Below are 19133 nucleotides of genomic sequence, written 5' to 3'. Positions count from 1 at the left end.
AAGGATGGCCAACTTCAACCTGCCAGCTTATAGTAGAAAGCAAGGTCCAGAACGATCAAGTGACTTGCCCCAAATTCCTCATGGCAGCTAACATACTGCCACCAGTTCTGCCTGACCTCAAAATCCACACTCTTCTCACTATACCAGAGAAGGCACTAGTCAGTGCTGAGTCATGGAATGTCCCCGGGAGCAGGGCACCTTGGGGCCACAAACAAAGTCAGAGTCAGGGCGAAAGCCAACCGCACCTTTATTAGTTTCTGCAGCAGGGCAACTGGAGCCCGTATCTACAAGGGAATTTTAGCATGCTACTCTGGCTACTGGGCAGGAATGTTAGTTAGCATTTCTGCTAGTGACTGGGACAGGATGGGAGAGGAGACTAGAAGGGGACCAAATGAGGAGACTGCTGGGCCACCTGCGGGAGGCACATGTGGGGCCTCCTGGACTGAGACAAAGATGGATCAGGTCCCAGAGGTGAACACTGCCATCTCTCCCAGAGTGAAAGAAGGGACAGAGCCTGAGATGGTGATATCCACAGCTATGGACAGAGGGCCAACCTCCTGGGGAGTAGAAAATCATTTATTGTTGGAGGCACCAACCTAGGTGCAAGTCACAAAGAGAGCTCACCTGCCCCCTAGCAAGGGGACCTCAGGTTCAGCTCAGTTGCTGCCCCAAGTACCCTGACATGGAAAACAGGGGCTTTCTGAGCACTGGAGGAACAAGGGACCCAGAAATCTAGTAGTGGGAAGGATGGGGCTAAATTCAGGGAGTGTTAGGGTATTAAAACAGGCAATATGTTCATTTTAAGTGCAATCATGAAACTTCCCTCCAAAAGGCTCACATCTCCCCCTTACTCAGCACCTTCTTAGCCTGGAGGACCATCATGATCTGGCCCCTGCCCACACCCCAGGCCAAATGACTCCCTTTCAATTCTTTGGACATGCCATTATGTTCACAGCTCTGGACTCTTGCCAACAACTGCAGTCCTAGCCTACCTTCCTCACTCTTTGCCCTCATACTGTCAAAAGATTGATAACTCCACCTTGTCAAGTGTTTCTTTACTCCTGTTTGCCCCCACCAAGCCTGGAGCTGCCAGAGGAGAGAACCTAATTCTTGTGTCTCCAGTGGCTGAGGAACTTGAAGCCCCATGAGTTGCGTTTTCTGTGTCCTGGTGTACTTGGGAGAAACATATCCAAATGTGTCTATAATGGATTTCTGGAGTGTCTACCAGTAGATAGAAGGATGTTGAGCTATGTTTGTGCCTGGGATAAAAGCTTCCAAAGTGGGAGAGGGCTTGGCTAGTGAAAGGTGGGACCAAAGAGAAAGGGGGTCTTTTTGGTCTATGCGCAGGGTCCAGGGCTCAGAACCAGCAGGGCGACCACATGAGCGAGCCAAGTGCGGCACCTGTGGCGGCTCCCGCAAGCATGCCCATGGCCAGGGGGGCGCCCGCGCTGTAGCAGGGATCCTCCCGCACCACTACGTGCGTCACTCCAGGCCCTGCGGAGAGAAAGCCTGTGAGGGCCGGGGACTCGAGAGAGCAGAGAGATCATCCGCCCCCTTCCAGTAAACCCCGGCCCAAGATAAGGTCCTGAGCCCACTCTCTGGCTCTCCAGTCGGTAAAACTGAGGCCTTGAAACAGGAAGGACGCGCGCTCTGTCCCCAAGGCTTCTATTCCCTGGATCTGCTACGGACGTTCTGGGACCATGGGGTTAGGGTGGAACGGCGAAGAAACCATGGGGTCTCAAGAATCGCTGGACCACACCTGAGGATGGGCCTTCCCAACTGCTAGACCCTGGAGTGAGGGGAGGCCACTTCTCCAGCATTAGCCACCAGGGGTCGCTACCAACTCAGGGACGGGTATTGCTGGGCAGCCAGGGAATAGGGGCCGGCCTAGAGAAGAGGTCGGCTCTGGAGTGGGGAGGGGCTCTGATCCCAGAGCTGTTCTGATTTATGGGATGGGGAGGGCCTTGCAGAGGGTCCCGTTGGGAAAATATGTGGTCACTAAAAGGAGCCCTGATCCCCATTGACAGACCGTGGATGGGGATATAGGCAGGGGCAAGGGTGGGCCGGAGACTTACCTGCGTAGGGCGGTCCATAGTAGCTGCGGACATATGTGGTCTCGTGCGCGTTGGGGGGCACCACCTCATAGTAGTCCTGGTACGGGCTGTAGACGCGCACCTGGGAAGCCCTGCCTGGTCAGCTGCCAGAGATCTGGGCCAGGCTTTGGTCCCCTACCCCTCACACCTGGTTCATACCCTTCTGGGCCCACAGAGCCACCTCGCCAAATTTAGAAATGGGTCTCCAGATACCAGCAAGCTCCTGAAGAAAAGTCCCACCTCCCCACAAGACCGTTATTATCTAAAACTTCAGCTCCCAGTGATGCCATTTTCCTGCCCCTGTTTTCCTACCTAGCACTCCCCTGATCAAAAATTCTCCATGGCTCCCTACTTCCTTTGATAGATTTGGTATTATTTGCTAGCAAATAGCAGCTTTCCAGTGGTCACACTTGAAGAAAGCCAATGGATTTCTCTCCTCTCCTAGTCATGGAGAGGAGGGCCTGGACAAGGCCCAGGAAATAAAAGGGGGGTGTGGAGGAAGGAAGGGAAAGGAAGGATAGAGATGAGAAGTAACTAAAGTATCATTAAGCATCTGTCACGTTCCAGGTCCTGAGGCAGGAAATAATATGTTATTTCCTCTCATCCTTACAGCAGGCACTGTTCTCCACTCTAGCACACAGCCAGGGATGGAGGCTCAGAGGAGAAGGGTCAGCATTCTCTCTGGGAGAGAGGAATAGATGTCCACCTTCCCTCCCTCATTAGACTTTTATCAATCCCTCAAAGCCTGACTCAAAGGTCATCCACTCCAGGAAGACCTTCTGGTCTCAGAAAAAATCCTTTCTTCCTGAGTTCTTTGTGACCTGTGCTTGTGCCTCTTCTTCCTGGCCTTCCTCCTGACCTCTCCTGCCTGCACCCCGGACGTGAGCTGTAGGCAAGGATTTTAATTCATTTGTAATGCCATCAGGGCCTAGTGACTAGCATGGAGTAATAAATATATGCTGAATTAAACAGAAGTTCCTAACCCAAGACCCTTTTACCCAAAGGGAACAGACCTGAAGAGGGGGCAGCATCCCCTTCTCTTCTGGCTCCCTCTTCTTAGCCATTTGCACCTTATATCTCTGAGCTTTACACCTAAATGGTCCAGGTGGTCCCTTGGAAGCTCAGGTGTCCAAACTTAACCCATCTCACAGTGATTCCATCATCCTTCTATTCCCCCCAAACCTGCTCTTCTGTAAATGCTTTTCTCTAAATGCCACTACCATGCACTTAAACCAAGACAGCAGGTTGGCCCTTTTGTCTTCACACACATCTCCCACATCACATTATCACCAGATCTCATGATTTTATCTTCTAAATATGTTCTTCTGTCCATTCTCTTGTCCAGTGCCAAGAGAATAAGCCATTGGTTTTGGCATCTTGGAAATTGTGGGTGACTTTGAAAACACTTTTCAGAGGAGTTGTTGGAGGAAGAAGCCAGACTATGGAGGATTGAAGAATGGTTGAGGGGTGAGGGATGGAGTCAACATATCATGACATCTCTTTCAAGAAGTTTGGTTGTAAGGAGAAGTCCTCCAAGCACACCTTGTGATTTCAAATATCTATGCCATTTCTCTTTGATAAGGATGCCTTTCTCATCTTTTTTTATTCAACTACCTAGCTTGTCTTTCAGACTCAACTCAACATATCACTCTCTCTGAACCTCAGGTTCTGTTAGGGCCCCATCTGGGCACCCACAGCCCTTAGACTTCCCTCATCACAGCACCAACCACTCTGTGGTTTTATTGTTGGTATCCCTGTGAGGTGTCTCTCCCATCATACTTGAAGAAAACACCCCCACCACCACCTGGGTCTAAAACAAGCCTGACTGGAATATGGCAGGTGTCTTAATATATTGAATCTATCTCGATTCAAATACAGAGTCAGACTGGAACCATAGTCACCCAATTCTTAAGTCCAATTTTGAGTTAGGGACAATGACCAGACGCAGAGCAATGCAGAAGGCTCAGACAAACAAGGCTCAGTCTCAAGTGACTTCCCTACTGTGCTCCTTCCCCAAGGGTGATCCAATAGGGGTTTCTGCTGGAGGTGACCAGGATCTGAGCTCTAAGCCTAGAAGGGACTAAAGAGATCTTAAGCTCTCAGATCCCCAATTTTACTGGTTGGGAAGTTGAGGTCCAGAGCCCCCATCTGCCCTGCAGTTGCACTGTGAGCCAGTGGCCCTCCCAGGCCTGAAGAAAGTGGAAAACACCACCTCATGTCTCTGTGGAGCACTTGTTTCTGTCCTCCATGCCTAAGAGGCCCTGAGGTAAACTCATGTGGGTCACCTGGCAACGGGGCAGGGGACTCCCCAGAGACCTCCCCGACAGACCCGAAGGGTTTGATCCCAGATCCTCTCCCTCTCTGCAGGTCCAGGCCCTTTTGTAGATGGGAACAGGGTCAATCAGGAGGTCACATGCAAATAGACCTCTCCCCTCAGAAAAGCTGTTGTACATTAATAATCATTTTACAATATACAAATATATCAAATCACGTTGTACACCTTAAACTAATACAATGTTATATGTCAATTATAACTCAATAAGAGCCTTAAGCAATTCTAATACACAGCTACATTGAGCGTCACTGTGTTAGAAAAGTTCACAGTTGACCGCAGGTACTCTAACCTAAGCCCCCTCACTGTGCCTACCCCATGCCAGGCTGAGCACTGGGGACAGAGAGAGGATTCGTCCCCAAATCCTGCTTTCTGGAAACACTGGCTGGGGTGTGTGGCAGGGAGACAGACATGGACTAAACTATAATATGCAGTAGTGAGGCCATAACAGGTTTTTTTACTCCTTCCTTTCTCCCTTTCTTCATTCATTCATTTGCCCATTAAGTGAACACTGCCTGAGGCCTACTTGTGCCCCAACTTCATGCACCAGGAGTAGGAGAGTCAAAATAGACTGCCCCCAACACTGAGCACTCATTGCACACCTGCTGTATACCTAGCACTGTGCCAGGCTCCCAAGGGGCAGAGCTGACCTAACCTGATTCTTGCCTTGAAGGAAGTTCCAGGTCTCACGGGAGACTAGAGACAGAAATGAAGGAACTAGAAATCAGGCAGAATGAAGACAGTACCAAGCACTAGTGCAGTGGGAGGGAGTGATGATGCCTGGAGGTTTGGGAAGTCCTCCCTGAGGAGGTGGCAGTCTTTGAGGGGTGTCTTAGAGGATTCTGTCAGGTGAGTAAGGAAAGCAAGGGTCTTTGCAGCAGAGAGGGCAGCATATACGGAGGCTGGAGAGAGGGAAAAGGCCTGGCAGAGCTGGGAGCAGAGGATAGAGCAGAGCAGTTGGAGCACAGGGGACAAGCGGGAAGAGGTGAGCGAGTCTGGCCCAGGCCAGATCCGAGGGGCCTTGAAAGCAGGGTTGGTTGTCCTACGAATGGTTGGGAGCCATGGAATGTTTGTGAGCAGGGAGGGGATGTGGCTGGGCCCACTTTGGGAGGCACATCCTGGTGGCCAGAATGGTGGCAGGGAGGGCTGAACCAGCACTTACCCAGATCCGCCTCTCAACCTGACAGGGGCTCCACGAGCGGGTCACACACCTGACCTTGGGGCAAACCCGGCGGCTCCTGGGAGGGACGGTGGCTCCAGCTGGGGCCTGCTCAAGCCACAGAAACCCAAGAAGGGGAGGGAGGGGGGGTGTCAGAGGCCCTCTACATCTGGAGAGACTCAGAGCTCCTCACAGGCCCTAGAGGGGCCCTCTGCCAGCTGGGCAAGGGAACGGCTATCCTCTTCTTCTTCGGCCCACGGTAATGATGGGGGGCTCAGAAGAGGTGGTGAAATTGCCAAAGTTACACAGAGAAGAAAGATCAGTAGTGTCTCTCCAGAGCTGGCCCGCCTTCATCTGTTCCAGGCCACTGAGGCTCCCAGTCTCCAGGGAGTACAGAACAGCTCTGATCACTGACCCATCCACCTGTACCCATCACCCATGACTGTGCCCCCCACCCCTGCATTCCCTGGAACAGCCAGGGTCAGGGGCTCCTCCTGGAGCCTCCACCCAGAGTAGGGTATAAACCTGCAGGATGTAGAGGGACAAAGCAGAGGTCCCTCCTATGTAGGCACAGGACAGACAGACACACGCGTGAACACTCAGAGGTGGGAAGACACTGGTATGAAGACACAGAGGCACAAATACACCCAGTTTGAGCAAGCCTAGGGACCAGAGGAGTGTGTGTGTGTGTAGAGCAGTGGGAGGTGGAGTGGAGGTTCTGAGCAGAGAGATGTAGGAAGCAGAGCAACAGGAAGGTGGACAGGCAGAGAAGGGACAGGTAGCTTCATAGAGTCACAGAGTGCAGACGGCCAGCCCTTACCTCCTTCTTTCTGACCCTCTTGGGTGAGACAATGGATCTGCCCTGCATCAGCCAGATCTGGAGCTCAGAGGCCAGGTAATTCTACCCTGCTGACCACCACCCCAGCCTCCTCTTATATAGCCTCTACCCAGAAGCCCGAGTCTGCTCCCCAAAGCCTGACCACAGCCCCCCTGCTTAATGCTCGTTATAGTTCCCTCGGGATAAAGTTCACTCCTTCCTGGACTTCAGGGCATTTGTGATGTGGCTCCTCAGAGGTCACATCTCCTATTTCTTTCCCTCCACATTTTATCCTCCAGCCAGGCCAGACTCCTGGCCTTTAGACGTACGTGTCTGCACATACACATTTGCACACACCACTTACCCACCTTTGCTCATGTAGCTTCTTCTGTGGATAATTCCCTTCCCTCAAATCTCACTGACCTGGGTTCCAATAAAGGTTCTTCCACTGATTTACGACCATGAGACTTTGGACAAGCCAATTGCCTTCTGAACCTCAGCTCCCCTATCTGTAAAATGGAACTAAGAATACCAGCCCCTCTTTCTTATTGAAGATTAACTGATACAATGGATGCTAGGTCCTCAACCACAATGCCCATCCCTCAGCAGGCGGATGATGAGGGAGTTTCTAAATGTGTTCCAGTCTTCCCTGCCACTTCCCAGCAGACTTTTTCTCCAGATAAGAAGGGGCTCTACTGTGCCACAGGTAGAAGGAACAGGCACAGAGTTTGGGGTCAGGCAGATGGGGGCTGAGGTCAGGCTGGGCCACCTTAGAGCTGGGGGCTTTGGGCAGCTCCTCAAAACCTCACCTCCATCAGTCACTGAGCTCTGTTGACTCCACCTCCTAAATGTGTCTTGTCCTCATCAGCTTGTCTCTGCCAGCAAGGCGTTAGTCCAGACCCCCAGCCAGATGCCTTGTACCTGTTCCAGCCTTCTAACAGATCTCTGGGCATCCACTTTGACCTTCTTCCGTCCATTCCCTACCTCCCAGCCAGACTACCTTTTTAAAACTACAAGTCTGGTCTTTTTAAAACTTTCAATGACTTCCAGTGTTCTCAGCAGAAACCACTATCCTTAACACAGCTTTTCATGCATGGCCTGCTAACCCTCCTTTCCCAACTGCTCTCTCGCTCCCTGAGCTGCAGTCACCCCAGCCTTCCATTTGTCAACTTGCCAACATCATAACCTTTCTCAGGGCCCTTGCACCTGCAGCTCCGTCTGCCTGGAAAGCTGTTGCCTTCATCCCACCCCTTTCACCCAGTTGATCTCTGTTATCCTTCAGGTCTCATCTTGAGCCTTGTCTGGACTCCCACCTGGATCAGGCCATCCACCAGGTGGATGCACACTGAATGCACTCTGCCGTCTGTCTAAGCAGTTCCCATCACTGCAATGGAATCACTAACTCTAATTTGTGACTTCACATCTAGCTCCCCACTAGGCTGAGTCCAGGAGGGCAGGGCCCACATCTCCTCTGCTACCTTCTGATTATGGTCCCTGGCACATAGTAGGAACTCAGAAAATATTTGTTATGTGAATGAATAAAGCTCAACCTTATCATCTGCAGAGAGGGAACAATAATCCCAACCTCACAGGAAGGCTGTGAGAGTAGCTGGTATTACAACTATACCATACCTGACACATAATAGTTGCTGCGTAAAAGAGGGTTCCTTTCCTCCTGCTCACATGCCACTCCCTTCAATAAGCCTTCTTGGAGGCCTCTCTCTCCTTCCTCCAAACACCCATTGGCCATATTCTGTCCTTTTCCACTTGGGACTCAGGGCCTCTGAGTCTGCACAAGTCTATTCACTCACATATATGGAAACTGAGAACTGCTGGCAGGCGGAGACTAAGTCTGAGTCACCCATGATTCCATGGCAAGTAGGGGTGGGGAGGAGACAGGGAGGGAAGGGGGCTCACCGGGGTGGAGTTCGCCTCCAGCAGTGCCGTCTTCCACGCTCTGCAATGCAAACCCATGAGACCATGAGGAGGGAGTTCAGAAGGGAGATTGGGCCCCACATTTTATTTTTTTATTTTTTTTTTTTTATTTTTTTTTTTTTATTTTTATTTTTATAAATTTATTTATTTTAGTTGGGGGCTAATTACTTTACAATATTGTAATAGTTTTTGCCATACATTGACAAGAATCAGCCATGGGTTTACATGTGTTCCCCTTCCCGGACCCCCCACCCACCTCCCTCCCCCTCTCATCCTTCTGGATCATCCCATTGCCCCGGCCCTGAGCCCTTGTCACATGCATCGAACATGGAATGGTGCTCTGTTTCACATATGACAATACACATGTCTCAATGCCATTCTCCCAGAACGTCCCACCCTCACCTTCTCCCTCAGAGTCCATAAAATTGTTCCATGCATCTGTGTCTCTTATTCTGTCTCGCATATAGGGTTATCGTTACCATCTTTCAGATTCCATATATATGCATTAGTATACTGTATTGTTGTTTTTCTTTCTGGCTTACTTCACTCTGTATAATGGGCTCCAGTTTCATCCATCTCAGTAGAACCGGTTCAAATGTATTTTTTTTATGGGCCCCACATTTTAGATTTTCCTCCCCTACCCCACCTCTAGCCCCAGTCCCTTGTGAAGGGGGAGAGCCTCTTCACTCCCTTGGGAAGACAAAGGGGACCCTCTCAGCTGCCCCAGTCACACAGACAAGGCCCCAGCTGAGCTGCTACAGTCTTTCTTAGACCATAGTCTTCTCACCGCTGGGGAGATTCCAGTTTCCCCATCTAGACAAAAGACGGGCTTGGGTGGTCCTTTAGTGGTTCAGATTCTGACATGCCTAGGCTGGTTCTCTGGCTGCAGCCTACCTCCACATCCCAAACCTACGAACTCGGTTCCCCCACACTCTGACCCCAGAGCCCCAGGAACGCCTAGTGGACACCGGACAATTGAGCCTTTGTTGGTTGCCATGGCACCTGGCTGGGGTGGACAAGGAGGCTCTGTGCTTTGTCTACCCCGAGCTCAACTTCCCCTGTTCCCACACATCGCATCTCTTTCACTCTCCTACAGCATGAAGTCCAACTGACCCTCTGCCAGAGAGTAGGAAGGGAAAGAATGTGAGTGAGCAAAAGCCGCCTGAGGAAGACACACCCAGGCTCTCGCAGTATGGATCTGCATCCAAAACAGGATGCCCCATGGGCTACCTCTGTTAGGCACATTAGCGTCTATCCCTCAGATCAGAGTACCCCCCACCCCAGGCCATCTTCTAAGAAGGGAGCGAGAGAAGGGTTCTCTGAAGATGCCACAGGGCTGTCTGTTTCTGTGTATCACCCCAAGTGAGGGCTTACCTCAGAGGCTGTTAGATACCTGACCCTGATGAATGACCAGGGACCACACCTGAGGCAGCTGTGCACACACGGCTCCCCAAAACAGCCTTGAATTCATTGTGGACCATGTCAGGAGTTTACCGGATACCATACCAATCACCATGAGTCATTCAAACCCACTCTGCCCAGTCTCCACTGAACCACCATGCTCACTGGTCTTTGTCCTGGTTTCCTACCTTTAGGGTGCTAGAGGCTCGATGAGAAGGAAGTCATTGGTTATATTCCCGAGGTCCCACCCCATCGTCTCCTGGGAGCGACTCACATGGCATCATCTCTGGTCTCAGCACACAGGTGCAGGCGGGAGCCCTCCCGCAGGGTCACAGTCAGCAGGCCATCTCGGCTCCGGCCTTCTGGGGGCTGCACATCTAAAGGCGCACACACACGTATGGGGTTTCCACAGGGCACAGGCCCCAAGTCTCCCCAATAAACTGGAAACAAGAACAGGAACTGACTTCTCTGGGTCCTGTTAACTGGCCACTGCTGACCTCCTCTGATTTCACATTCTTTCCTTGGGATTTTACTCAACTCTTTAGGCCCTTCCACCTTTCCACATTGCCTGCTTCCCTAGCTAGGTACATCTCTCTCCCAGTTTCCCTGTTATAATTATGACCTGAGCCTTGGTCAAGGAGATTTGCTGGGTAACTCTGGGCCAGTCACTTAACTTCTCTGAGCCTCCTTACTTCATCTCATTTTTTTCCATTCCTAGCACTGGAGAGGGCAGGAATTGTGTCTGACTCATCTCTGTGAGCCCAGCATAGGGCCCAGGTTCAGCACAGGGTAGGAACTCAAGTAAGGAACTCATTTCTTAACTTACATCACATGAATTGGCATTGATAGAGGCCCAGAAGCAATGTCTGTGGAAGGCCTCTGAAAGCTGCAAAAAGCCCTCCACCTGAGAATGTCAGGTGTTCTCAGACACAATGGGAGGGCCGTGCCTGTAGTCACAGTACCAGAGAGGAAGAGGCTCACCGTGGCACTCTTGGCCGATCTTTATGTCGCGGACGTTGAAATGGATGAGCACGCGGTCCTCCTCATCCTGGGCAGTCTCATCGTGGTAGTAGCCCAGGGTCCCATCCAGCCACAAGGCAAACCAGTTCCGCTTCCAGCGGCGGAGGATGGAGCCTGTGCGATATTCCAGACCCATAATGCGGGCTGATCACAGAGCCTGAGTCGGGGCAGGAGCCGTGGGTAGGCTCCCAGCATCCCCTTATCCCCAGCCCCCAGTGTGTAATCACCCTTTCCTTGTCTGTCTACCCCCTGAAATGATGGCAGGGCCTCTCTCTGTCTTGCTCACCCACTGCCTCCCATTGGGCCTAACAACATAGTCGAAGCTCCATACACGTGCTGAATGGTAAATGAATGATCAGATTCCTTCCTTGGGGAAAGCTGAAAATCTTTTAAAATCACAAGACATGGAGCACCTCCACATGTCCAACTGAACATTTGTTTCTATCTGTACAGTTTGTCAGAGAAAAAGCATTGTTTTTGTATGAATGCAGAATAGGATTTATGCCAGAGTTAACAGAAAACTAGTTGTCACATGCTTGCCTTAAGAAAACCTTCAGTTTCCATTGTATCCATTCTGCTGAGGGTTGTACAGTTATTGTGTACTTAAAAAACAAAGGCCCTGGGGGACAGTCATTTGTGTAATGTCTGACTCTTCTGCCAAATGGAGAGCAGAGGGATTGTCCATAGCTCACCTCACAGGTCCTAGAACCCAGCAGGACCTGGACTTAGTGTCTGCTGGACTGAATGAACTGAGGATGGGTCATGGGGTGTCGGGGAGCTCCTAGCCCAGGACAGCTCTTATTCAGACCATGACTGGTCAGAGGTGGATCTGGAAGCCTGATACCTAGCGTTAGACATTTCGAGACTGGAAATCTTAACAGGAAAGGGTAAAGACTAAGAGAGCTTCTTAGAACTTTACACATTCTGAAGAACAGAGGCATTTTTCATTTTGTTCTGTGGCTAGCCCTGGGCCACAGAGGGTTAAACCCAGTCCCTGCACTTGGGGCGCTCACAGTCTGGAGACAGTATGAGGTAGGGGACTGGTGAGGCCCACAGGTAAGGACGGTTAAGTATTGATCAGTGCTATAAGAGGGGTATGTATGAGGCACTGGGAACAGAAAAGAGAGCTGCTAACCCATCTTGGTGCTATAGCAGGGGCTGGGGTGGGGAGCAGAGAAAAGGCAGAGAAAGCTCTTTTCAGAAAGGGACACCTGAGCTGGATCTTGAAAAATAAGTAGTTTACTAAGCAGTCAGGAATGTGAAAGACATTCCCGGCAGAGAAAAGTATGGACAAAGGAGGGAAGGATAAAAAGGGCATGGTTTCTTGAGAGAAGGGTTCACTGTGCAGGTCCATCAGGCCACTTCCCTCACCCCTGGCCCCAGACAAGGTACAGGACAGAAAAGGGCTTGGCCCAAGGTCACTCACTCTGTCTCCACAGCCAGCCACCCCTCACCAGGGCCATTTCCTCAAAAGGACTTTCCAGGGTGGAGTCAGGCGGAACCTGTCAGAGGAATCACAGACTTCATCAGCTGCTCCACAAAGGCTCCCCGGAGAAAAACCCCCACCCTGGTCCTCCCTGGGGGAGCCACTGAGGAAAGGTTTAAGGGAGTGTGAGTAAACAAACAAGGGCAAGCCTGTCTGTCTCCTCTCCATTCTTGGCTCCAGGCACATAATGGGAGCACTGTGCTTGTGGGGTCAGCAGGGCAGCCACACTTTGCAGTGGGGTGGGGGTGGGGGTGAGAAGCCTGGATTTCAATCTCAGCCCCATAATCTTGACCAAGTCCCTTTTCCCAGCCTCCACATCTAGATCTGTAAAAGGGTGTCCATCAGGCAGGTAGAGACTGGAGTGAGGAACTCTGAAAATGTTAGAAACCCTGGAATATTGAAATGCTGGCAGCAGAGAAGAGTAGAATCATGGCAGTGAACAAGGGACTTTCATGATAAGAAAGCCCTCCTCACATTTGAACCCCACTAGGGTTTCCCAGGTGGCTCGGTGGTAAAGAATCCACCTGCCAGTGGTAAAGAATCCACCTGCCAACGCAGGAGACGAAGGAGATGCAGGTTTGATCCCTGGGTTAGGAAGATCCCCTGGAGAAGGAAATGGCAACCTACTCCAGAATTCTTGCCTGGAAAATTCCATGGACAGAGGAACTTGGCGGGCTACAGTCCCTGGGGGTCGCAAAGAGTCAGACACGACTGAGCATGGGCACACACACACAAAGAACCCATTTACAAAGTGCATAGAACAGTAGTTCAACAGCAACTATGATTTATCGAGCACTATATGCCAGGTATACTTCTAAAGTGGTTTCATCTATTACCTCACAATATTCCTTGTTATTCCCAGGAAACTGGGGACTGGAGAGGTCCAGTCACTTGCACAGATCTTCTTGATTAGTAAGCAGTGGAGCCAGGATTCACACCCAGCAGTCCTGTCTTCTAAGCATTATCCCAGTAGGAGTTTTTAAAACTCCCAAATATCCAGCCCATATACCATAACAATAAAATCAGAATGTCTAAGGGCAGGAGATAAGCACTGATAGTCTTCAAAGATCCCCAGGTGATTCAATGTACAGGAAAGTTTGGGCCCCACTGCAACTCTGTCCAGTACTTGGGTGATGGAGCTTGGATTGGAATCCAAGTGCCCTCCCCCACTAACTCACACCTGTTGTTGCGTAGCAAGGGCTGGCTGGCACACCTTGGGTGGAAGGCCCGGCCTTGTCCCTGCTTCTCCGGCCGCTCCCTCCCATCTTCACGCTCTGACATAGGTCAGACAAGAAGGCCAGGTGTAAACTCCCTCTCCAGACCCCCTTAATGCACCCACCTGTCTACACCTGTTGCGGTGCTGCTGCCAAAACGGCCGGCTACTTGATGCTGCTGCCGCCCAACCCGCTGCGCCTGCGCTTTGAGTGCCCCAGAGTGCTTGGGGCAATTCACTCATCCCGCTGCAACCCAGGGCCTAGCTGCCTCGGGGCCCCGCCCCCAGGGAGGGGGCGGGGCGTGTGGCGATGGGCTGACAGGAGTCCTTCTGGGACTTGTAGTCTGTAGGCCTAGACCTGGGAAGGACACAGCCTCTCGTGGGAGGTAGCCCTGTGCCCACTCGGAGCACAGGTGAGAGGCTGCATTTGTGATTTTATTTTGCTATTGTCGTTATTTTGTTCATTCATTTAGCATGAAATACTTTTCCCCAAGAATCTTGAGCTCTAATTTTCTAGAAAAATGTAAAACTACAGGGAGAAAACCAGGCTCCTAGTTTTGCCATGTTTTCTTGATACTCAGTTTGTGCCTGGCACTGGGCATTAATGGAAGGCACAAAGAAACATCCGACAAGCCCCTTCATTTCCCAGTTTCCAGTCTGGTGGGGGACGCAACACAAACACACAAAGTACAGAGTATGATCTGACAATGGGAAAGAAGAGTTTGACTTTGATGAAGAGGTTCAGGAAGGCTTCCCAGAGGAGGCTGCAGGGTCTTGAAGAATGAATATGAGTGTCTCATCACTTTATGGCAAATAGAAGGGGAAATTGGATACAGAGATTTTATTTTCCTGGGCTCCAAAATCACTGTGGATGGTGACTGCAACCATGAAATTAAAAGACACTTGCTCCTTGTAAGAAAAGCTGTGACAAACCTAGACAGCATATTCACAAGCAGAGACATCACTTTGCCAACAAAGGTCCATCTAGTCAAAGCTATGGTTTTTCCAGTAGTCATGTACAGATGTGAGAGTTGGACCATGAAGAGGGCTGAGTGCCCAAGAATTGATGCTTTCAAATTGTGGTACTGAAGAAGACTCTTGAGAGTCCCTTGGACAGCAAGGAGATCAAACCAGTCAATCCTAAAGGAAATCAGTCCTGAATATTCATTGGAAGGACTGATGCTGAAGCTGAAGCTCCAATACTTTGGTCACCCAATGGGAAGAGAGGACTCACTGGAAAAGACCCTAATGCTGAGAAAGATTGAGGGCAGGAGAAGGGGTCAACAGAGGATGAGATGGTTGGATGGTATCATCAACTCAGTGGACATGAATCAGAGCAGACTCCAGGAGATAGTGAAGGACTGGGAAGCCTGGTGTGCTGCAGTCCATGGGGTCGCAAAGAGTTGGACATGACTGAGAGACTGAACAACAATGAATGTCTAGTATTTCAGTGTTTGGAAAGCAGAGTGCAGGGGTTGGGGTGGGAGGGCATGGGGATCGGTGGGTGATGAAGCTGTAGGGGTTGCAAGGATGTAACATGAAGGCCTTGGAAGACAGGCTCAGGAGCCTGGGCATTTTATGACATAGTGACTGAAGCTTGGGGTTGGATGACAAGCTAGGTGGTACAATTTGTGGCCTGGAAAGGTATTTCTAGGACAGTCAAAAATGGATTGAAAGGGGCCCAACTGGAGAGAGAAGACTATTTATCTACCACCATGGTCTGTTCCTCCAGGATCATTTCCTTGAATAGTTCAACCCCACAAAGCCCCACCTAGGAACAGATCCAGGATGTCATTCGAGAGGAGATAGACTGTCCAGGCCTGAAAGATCCCTTGAGAACAGAACCCACCCTGCCCTGGGTCCTTTGTCCTGTCCCAGGGACCTCTCTTACCGGAGCTGCAGGACTCATGGTTCCTGGGCGGTCAGAGCAGCATTTCCCAGAAGGCTCCTGCAAGGGGGCATATCCTTAAGAGCCTTTGAGATAAGGGGATCAGGAAGGTGCTACCAAGTGGAAACCGGAAGGGGGTGGCAAAAGGGGGCACACAGCTCCTAGAGAAAGTCGTCCTTTCTCTCCAGTCCGCTCCCCAAACTCACCGATGGATCCCCTATTTGACCTTCAGTTCGCTGGATAACAAGTCATCTGTGATTCGGAGGTGGTGATGCGCTAGCATCGCTAAGATTCCCGGGGTGGGAGGCGGGGCTAGCCCTCCCCTCTCGGTCGGGGGCGGGGCTAAATGTTCCTTCAGCCTGGCTTGACCGTGCAGTCACCTCAGTGCTGGAGGTAGGGCTTGGCTCTTTAAGCTTCCCCGTCTTGCTCCTGGGTTTCTGTAATCCTGACCTCAGCTAATCCTATGCCTCGGCCCTTCGTGCAGTGCATGCCTTGCTGAGGGATCCACCAGGGCTGATCCTACTTGCCCCGGAGCTCATCCCCTCGTGCAGCCCCAGAAATCAGTTCTCCCAAATCACGCTTTTCATTCCTGTGTCCTGTATGGACCGTCCCACCCCTACCTTCTCCAGACTACAGTTGCCGCCTCTTCTGTAGAAGGATGGAAGGGAGGAAGGGAAGGGTGAAGCTGACCTCAAAGAATCTGGGTGCTGCCGCTCTTCCCAGCTTGCCTTGCTCCCCTGATAGGCTCCTTCATAGAGTGATGGTGTGGGGGAACAGTGCAGACAGCTCCAAAATTACCTTCTTTGGATTTAGTAACAGATGAAAAGAGAAGATTTTCCAGCATCAGTGTGGAGTTCATAAGAAGGTCTCCCTATTCCCCAACCAAAGAGGGGGTGCTATGACAAGAAAAAAGGGAAGGGATGCTCGGCAAACTAAAACCACAGATTCCACTACAAAATCCAAACGCAGCATGTGTGTTAGTCGCCCAGTCATGTCCGACACTTCGCGACCCTGTGGACTGTAGCCCGCCAGGCTCCTCTGTCCGTGGAATTCTCGAGGGAAGAATACTGGAGTGGGTCGCCGTTTTCGTCTCCAGGTGATCTTCCCAACCAAGGGATCGAACCCACGTCTGCTGCATAACGCAGCATGACCTGACATCAATCTCTGAAATGCTGGTCAATGACTCTTTGAGAAGCTGATAAATGTTGTGTTCTGCCCAGGAAAAAATGCACACACGTGTCACATTTTACTTATAATTCTTAGGACTATATAGATGTTTGAAGCTATGATGATTGCTATTGAGATTGTTTTTAATGTTCACAGATGTGCAGATGAGTGGAAAGAGTATGGACTGACAAGCGAGAAGCTCTGAGACCATAGTAGGAAACGTAGCTCCATCAGTGATGGCTTTGAGAGACTGTTTAACCAACTAAAATATATTAAGACTAACAAGCTGATAAGTAACTTTTACATTTCTATTGTAACTGTGGTACACAGAACCATTGGCAGAGAGAAAGTGTTTTGTTATTTCAAATGTCTCTGGTGGATGAACAGCTCTCAGATAATATATTGTTTAGAGAATAGTGGGCTGGCTTATCAAAGTAAAATTTGCTACTTACATTTTCTAGAAAGTAGTATAATGAGAATGATTTATATCATCTGCTTACTAAAAAAAATTCTGAGATATCAAAATGCAACTGGAGCAAAAGTAAAACCTCTTATGTAAAAGTTTAATAATAATTTTAGTGGGATATAATTTACATATTATGAAATTCACTCTTTTAAAGTACACAATTCCCTATTCTGATAAATTCACAGAGTTGTGCAACCATCCCCCACTATTTAGTCTCAGATCATTTTCTTTCTTTCTTTTTTTTTTTCGGCAGCACCTCTTGGCTTGTGGAATCTCAGTCCACAACCAGGGATTGAACCCAGGCCACAGCAGTGAAAGGCCAGAATCCTAACCACTAGGCAACCAGGGAACTCTCTCATATCATTTTCATCACCCTTAAAGGAAACTTATATGGTTAAGACATTCAAGATGGCTGTTCTCTTGCTCTCTGTATATCCCTTGCCTCACCAGTGCCTGCTTCACCACTCAAATCTTGGTCCTTCCTACCTACTTGCCCCAGGCTCCAACTGGTGATTGTTCTTAGCAAAGAGGCGGTGAGGGGCGTGCCCTTTACTGGTTTCCCTGGTAACTAATGAGCCCACCTGATATCAATTCCCCTATAATTGGTAACCTTCCCTTCCCCTCTGGAGTGAAGATTGCTCCAGGTCCTCTCCAGCCTATTTTCTGCCACACATCGTGGGGTACCGCTTCAGGACCTTGCGTCAGACGTGTAAGCTCCCCTCATCCTTAAACCACTGGTGTTTCTGTTGCTGACTGTGGGCTCTTTCTTCAGTCTTGAAGCTGGGCAAGCACAGGCCTTGTAGGCCTGTAAAGTGCAGCCCAAAGAAACTCTGTATCTTCTAGCAGCCAGTCTCAAGCCCCTTTCCCCCAAGTCCCTGGCAACCACTACTTGGTTATGGTTGCTGTTGTTTAAATATTTATTTATTTGGCTGCACTGGGTCTTAGTTGTGGCATACGGGATCTAGTTTCCTGACCAGAGATTGAACCCAGGCCTCCTGCATTGGGAGCGTGGAGTCTTAGCCACTAGACCACCAGGGAAGTCCCATGGCAACCACTACTTTGTCTGCATTTGCCTATTTTGAACATTGCATATGTGCATGCATGCATTCTCAGTCGTTGAGTCGTGTCTGGCTCTTTGCGACTCCATGGACTGTAACCCATCAGGCTTCTCTGTCTATGGAATTTTCCAGCAAGAATACTGAAGTGGATTTCCATTTCCTACTCCAGGGGATCTTCCTGACCCAGAGATCGAATCCACATCTCCTGAGTCTCCTGCATTAGCAGGCGGATTCTATACCACTGCACCACCTGAAAGGCCTTCATATATGTGACCTTTCATGATTGGCTTCTTTCATTTAATGTTTTCTTGGTTCATCCATGTTATAGCAGGTATCAGTACAGTTGACCCTCTGTATCTGTGGAGAATTAGTTCCAGGATTCCCCATAACACACACACTCAGATGCTCAAGTCCCTATATAAAGTGACATAATATTTGCATATAGCCTACACACATCCACATCTGTTTACTTTAAATCATCTCTAGATTACTTATAATACCTAAAACAATGTAAATACTGTGTAAATAGTTGTAAATACAATGTAAATGTTTTTACAACTATGTAATATTTTCCTGTCCTAGACAAATATTTTGCTCTTTGAAACTTACTGGAATTTTTCGGAGTATTTTTGATCTGTGATTGATTGAATTCCCAGGTGCAGAACCTACTGATGTGGAGGACTAACTGTACTTCATTTCTTCTTATTGGTGAGTAGCATTCTAAACCATGTTTTATTTATCCATTGATTAGTCGATAGACATTTTGGGTGGTTTCCATCTTACAATACTGCTGTGAATATTTGTGTACAATTTTTGGGAGAAGGTATGTTTATATTCCTGTTGGGTATGATATTGCTAAATCATTTGGTAACTCTATTTCACATTTTGAGGAACTGTCAATCTATTTTCCAAAGTGGCTGCACAATTTTACAATTCTAGCAGCACTCTGTGAGCTTTCCAGTTTTTCTCATCCTCACCAACCCTTGTTATTGTCTCTCTTTTAAATTTTATTTATTTATATTGTTAATTTTTTGGTTATGTGTTGTGATATGCAGGATCTTGGTTCCCCACTAAGGGATTGAACCCTGCAGTGGAAAT

The 19133-nt window shown here is 49.5% G+C and overlaps 1 protein-coding gene across 6 annotated transcripts; it reads right to left on the bottom strand.

The window, feature by feature from the left end:
* Nucleotides 1-230: 230 nt before the first annotated feature.
* Nucleotides 231-15672, bottom strand: PLEKHB1 (pleckstrin homology domain containing B1). 6 transcript variants are annotated; one of them, XM_081539537.1, is made up of 8 exons: nucleotides 15551-15672; nucleotides 15348-15404; nucleotides 12184-12259; nucleotides 10719-10871; nucleotides 10012-10114; nucleotides 8319-8358; nucleotides 2076-2175; nucleotides 231-1494 (listed from the first exon to the last, which is right to left on the bottom strand). In XM_081539537.1, the coding sequence occupies exons 2-8, from the start codon at nucleotides 15363-15365 to the stop codon at nucleotides 1358-1360; spliced, it is 627 nt and encodes a 208-aa protein (XP_081395663.1). In that variant the 5' UTR covers nucleotides 15366-15404; nucleotides 15551-15672; the 3' UTR covers nucleotides 231-1357. The 6 variants fall into 6 exon arrangements, with proteins under 6 accessions (XP_081395663.1, XP_081395662.1, XP_081395660.1 ...); XM_081539536.1 differs by lacking the exon at nucleotides 15348-15404 and adding an exon at nucleotides 5588-5692 and having other exon boundaries at nucleotides 15551-15652; XM_081539534.1 differs by lacking the exon at nucleotides 15551-15672 and adding an exon at nucleotides 5588-5692 and having other exon boundaries at nucleotides 15348-15365.
* Between the last annotated feature and the right edge of the window lie 3461 nt (nucleotides 15673-19133).

This window comes from Giraffa tippelskirchi, chromosome 11 (genome assembly GCF_054371585.1).
Source record: "Giraffa tippelskirchi isolate mGirTip1 chromosome 11, T2T-mGirTip1v1.2.pri, whole genome shotgun sequence".
Taxonomy (NCBI): Eukaryota; Metazoa; Chordata; class Mammalia; order Artiodactyla; family Giraffidae; genus Giraffa; species Giraffa tippelskirchi.
This window is presented reverse-complemented; position numbering and strand designations above follow the sequence as displayed.

Bases quoted from the DNA above. Each gene is read 5' to 3' on its own strand.
- PLEKHB1 (XM_081539533.1), bottom strand. From the start codon at position 13,699: ATGAGTGAATTGCCCCAAGCACTCTGGGGCACTCAAAGCGCAGGCGCA. The intron at 12,260-13,582 runs GTGGGTGCATTA...TTCCTCTGACAG, and splicing joins ACCGCAACAGGTGTAGACAG to GTTCCGCCTGACTCCACCCT. The intron at 2,176-5,587 runs GTAAGTGCTGGT...AGGGCTTCCCAG, and splicing joins AGGTTGAGAGGCGGATCTGG to GTGCGCGTCTACAGCCCGTA.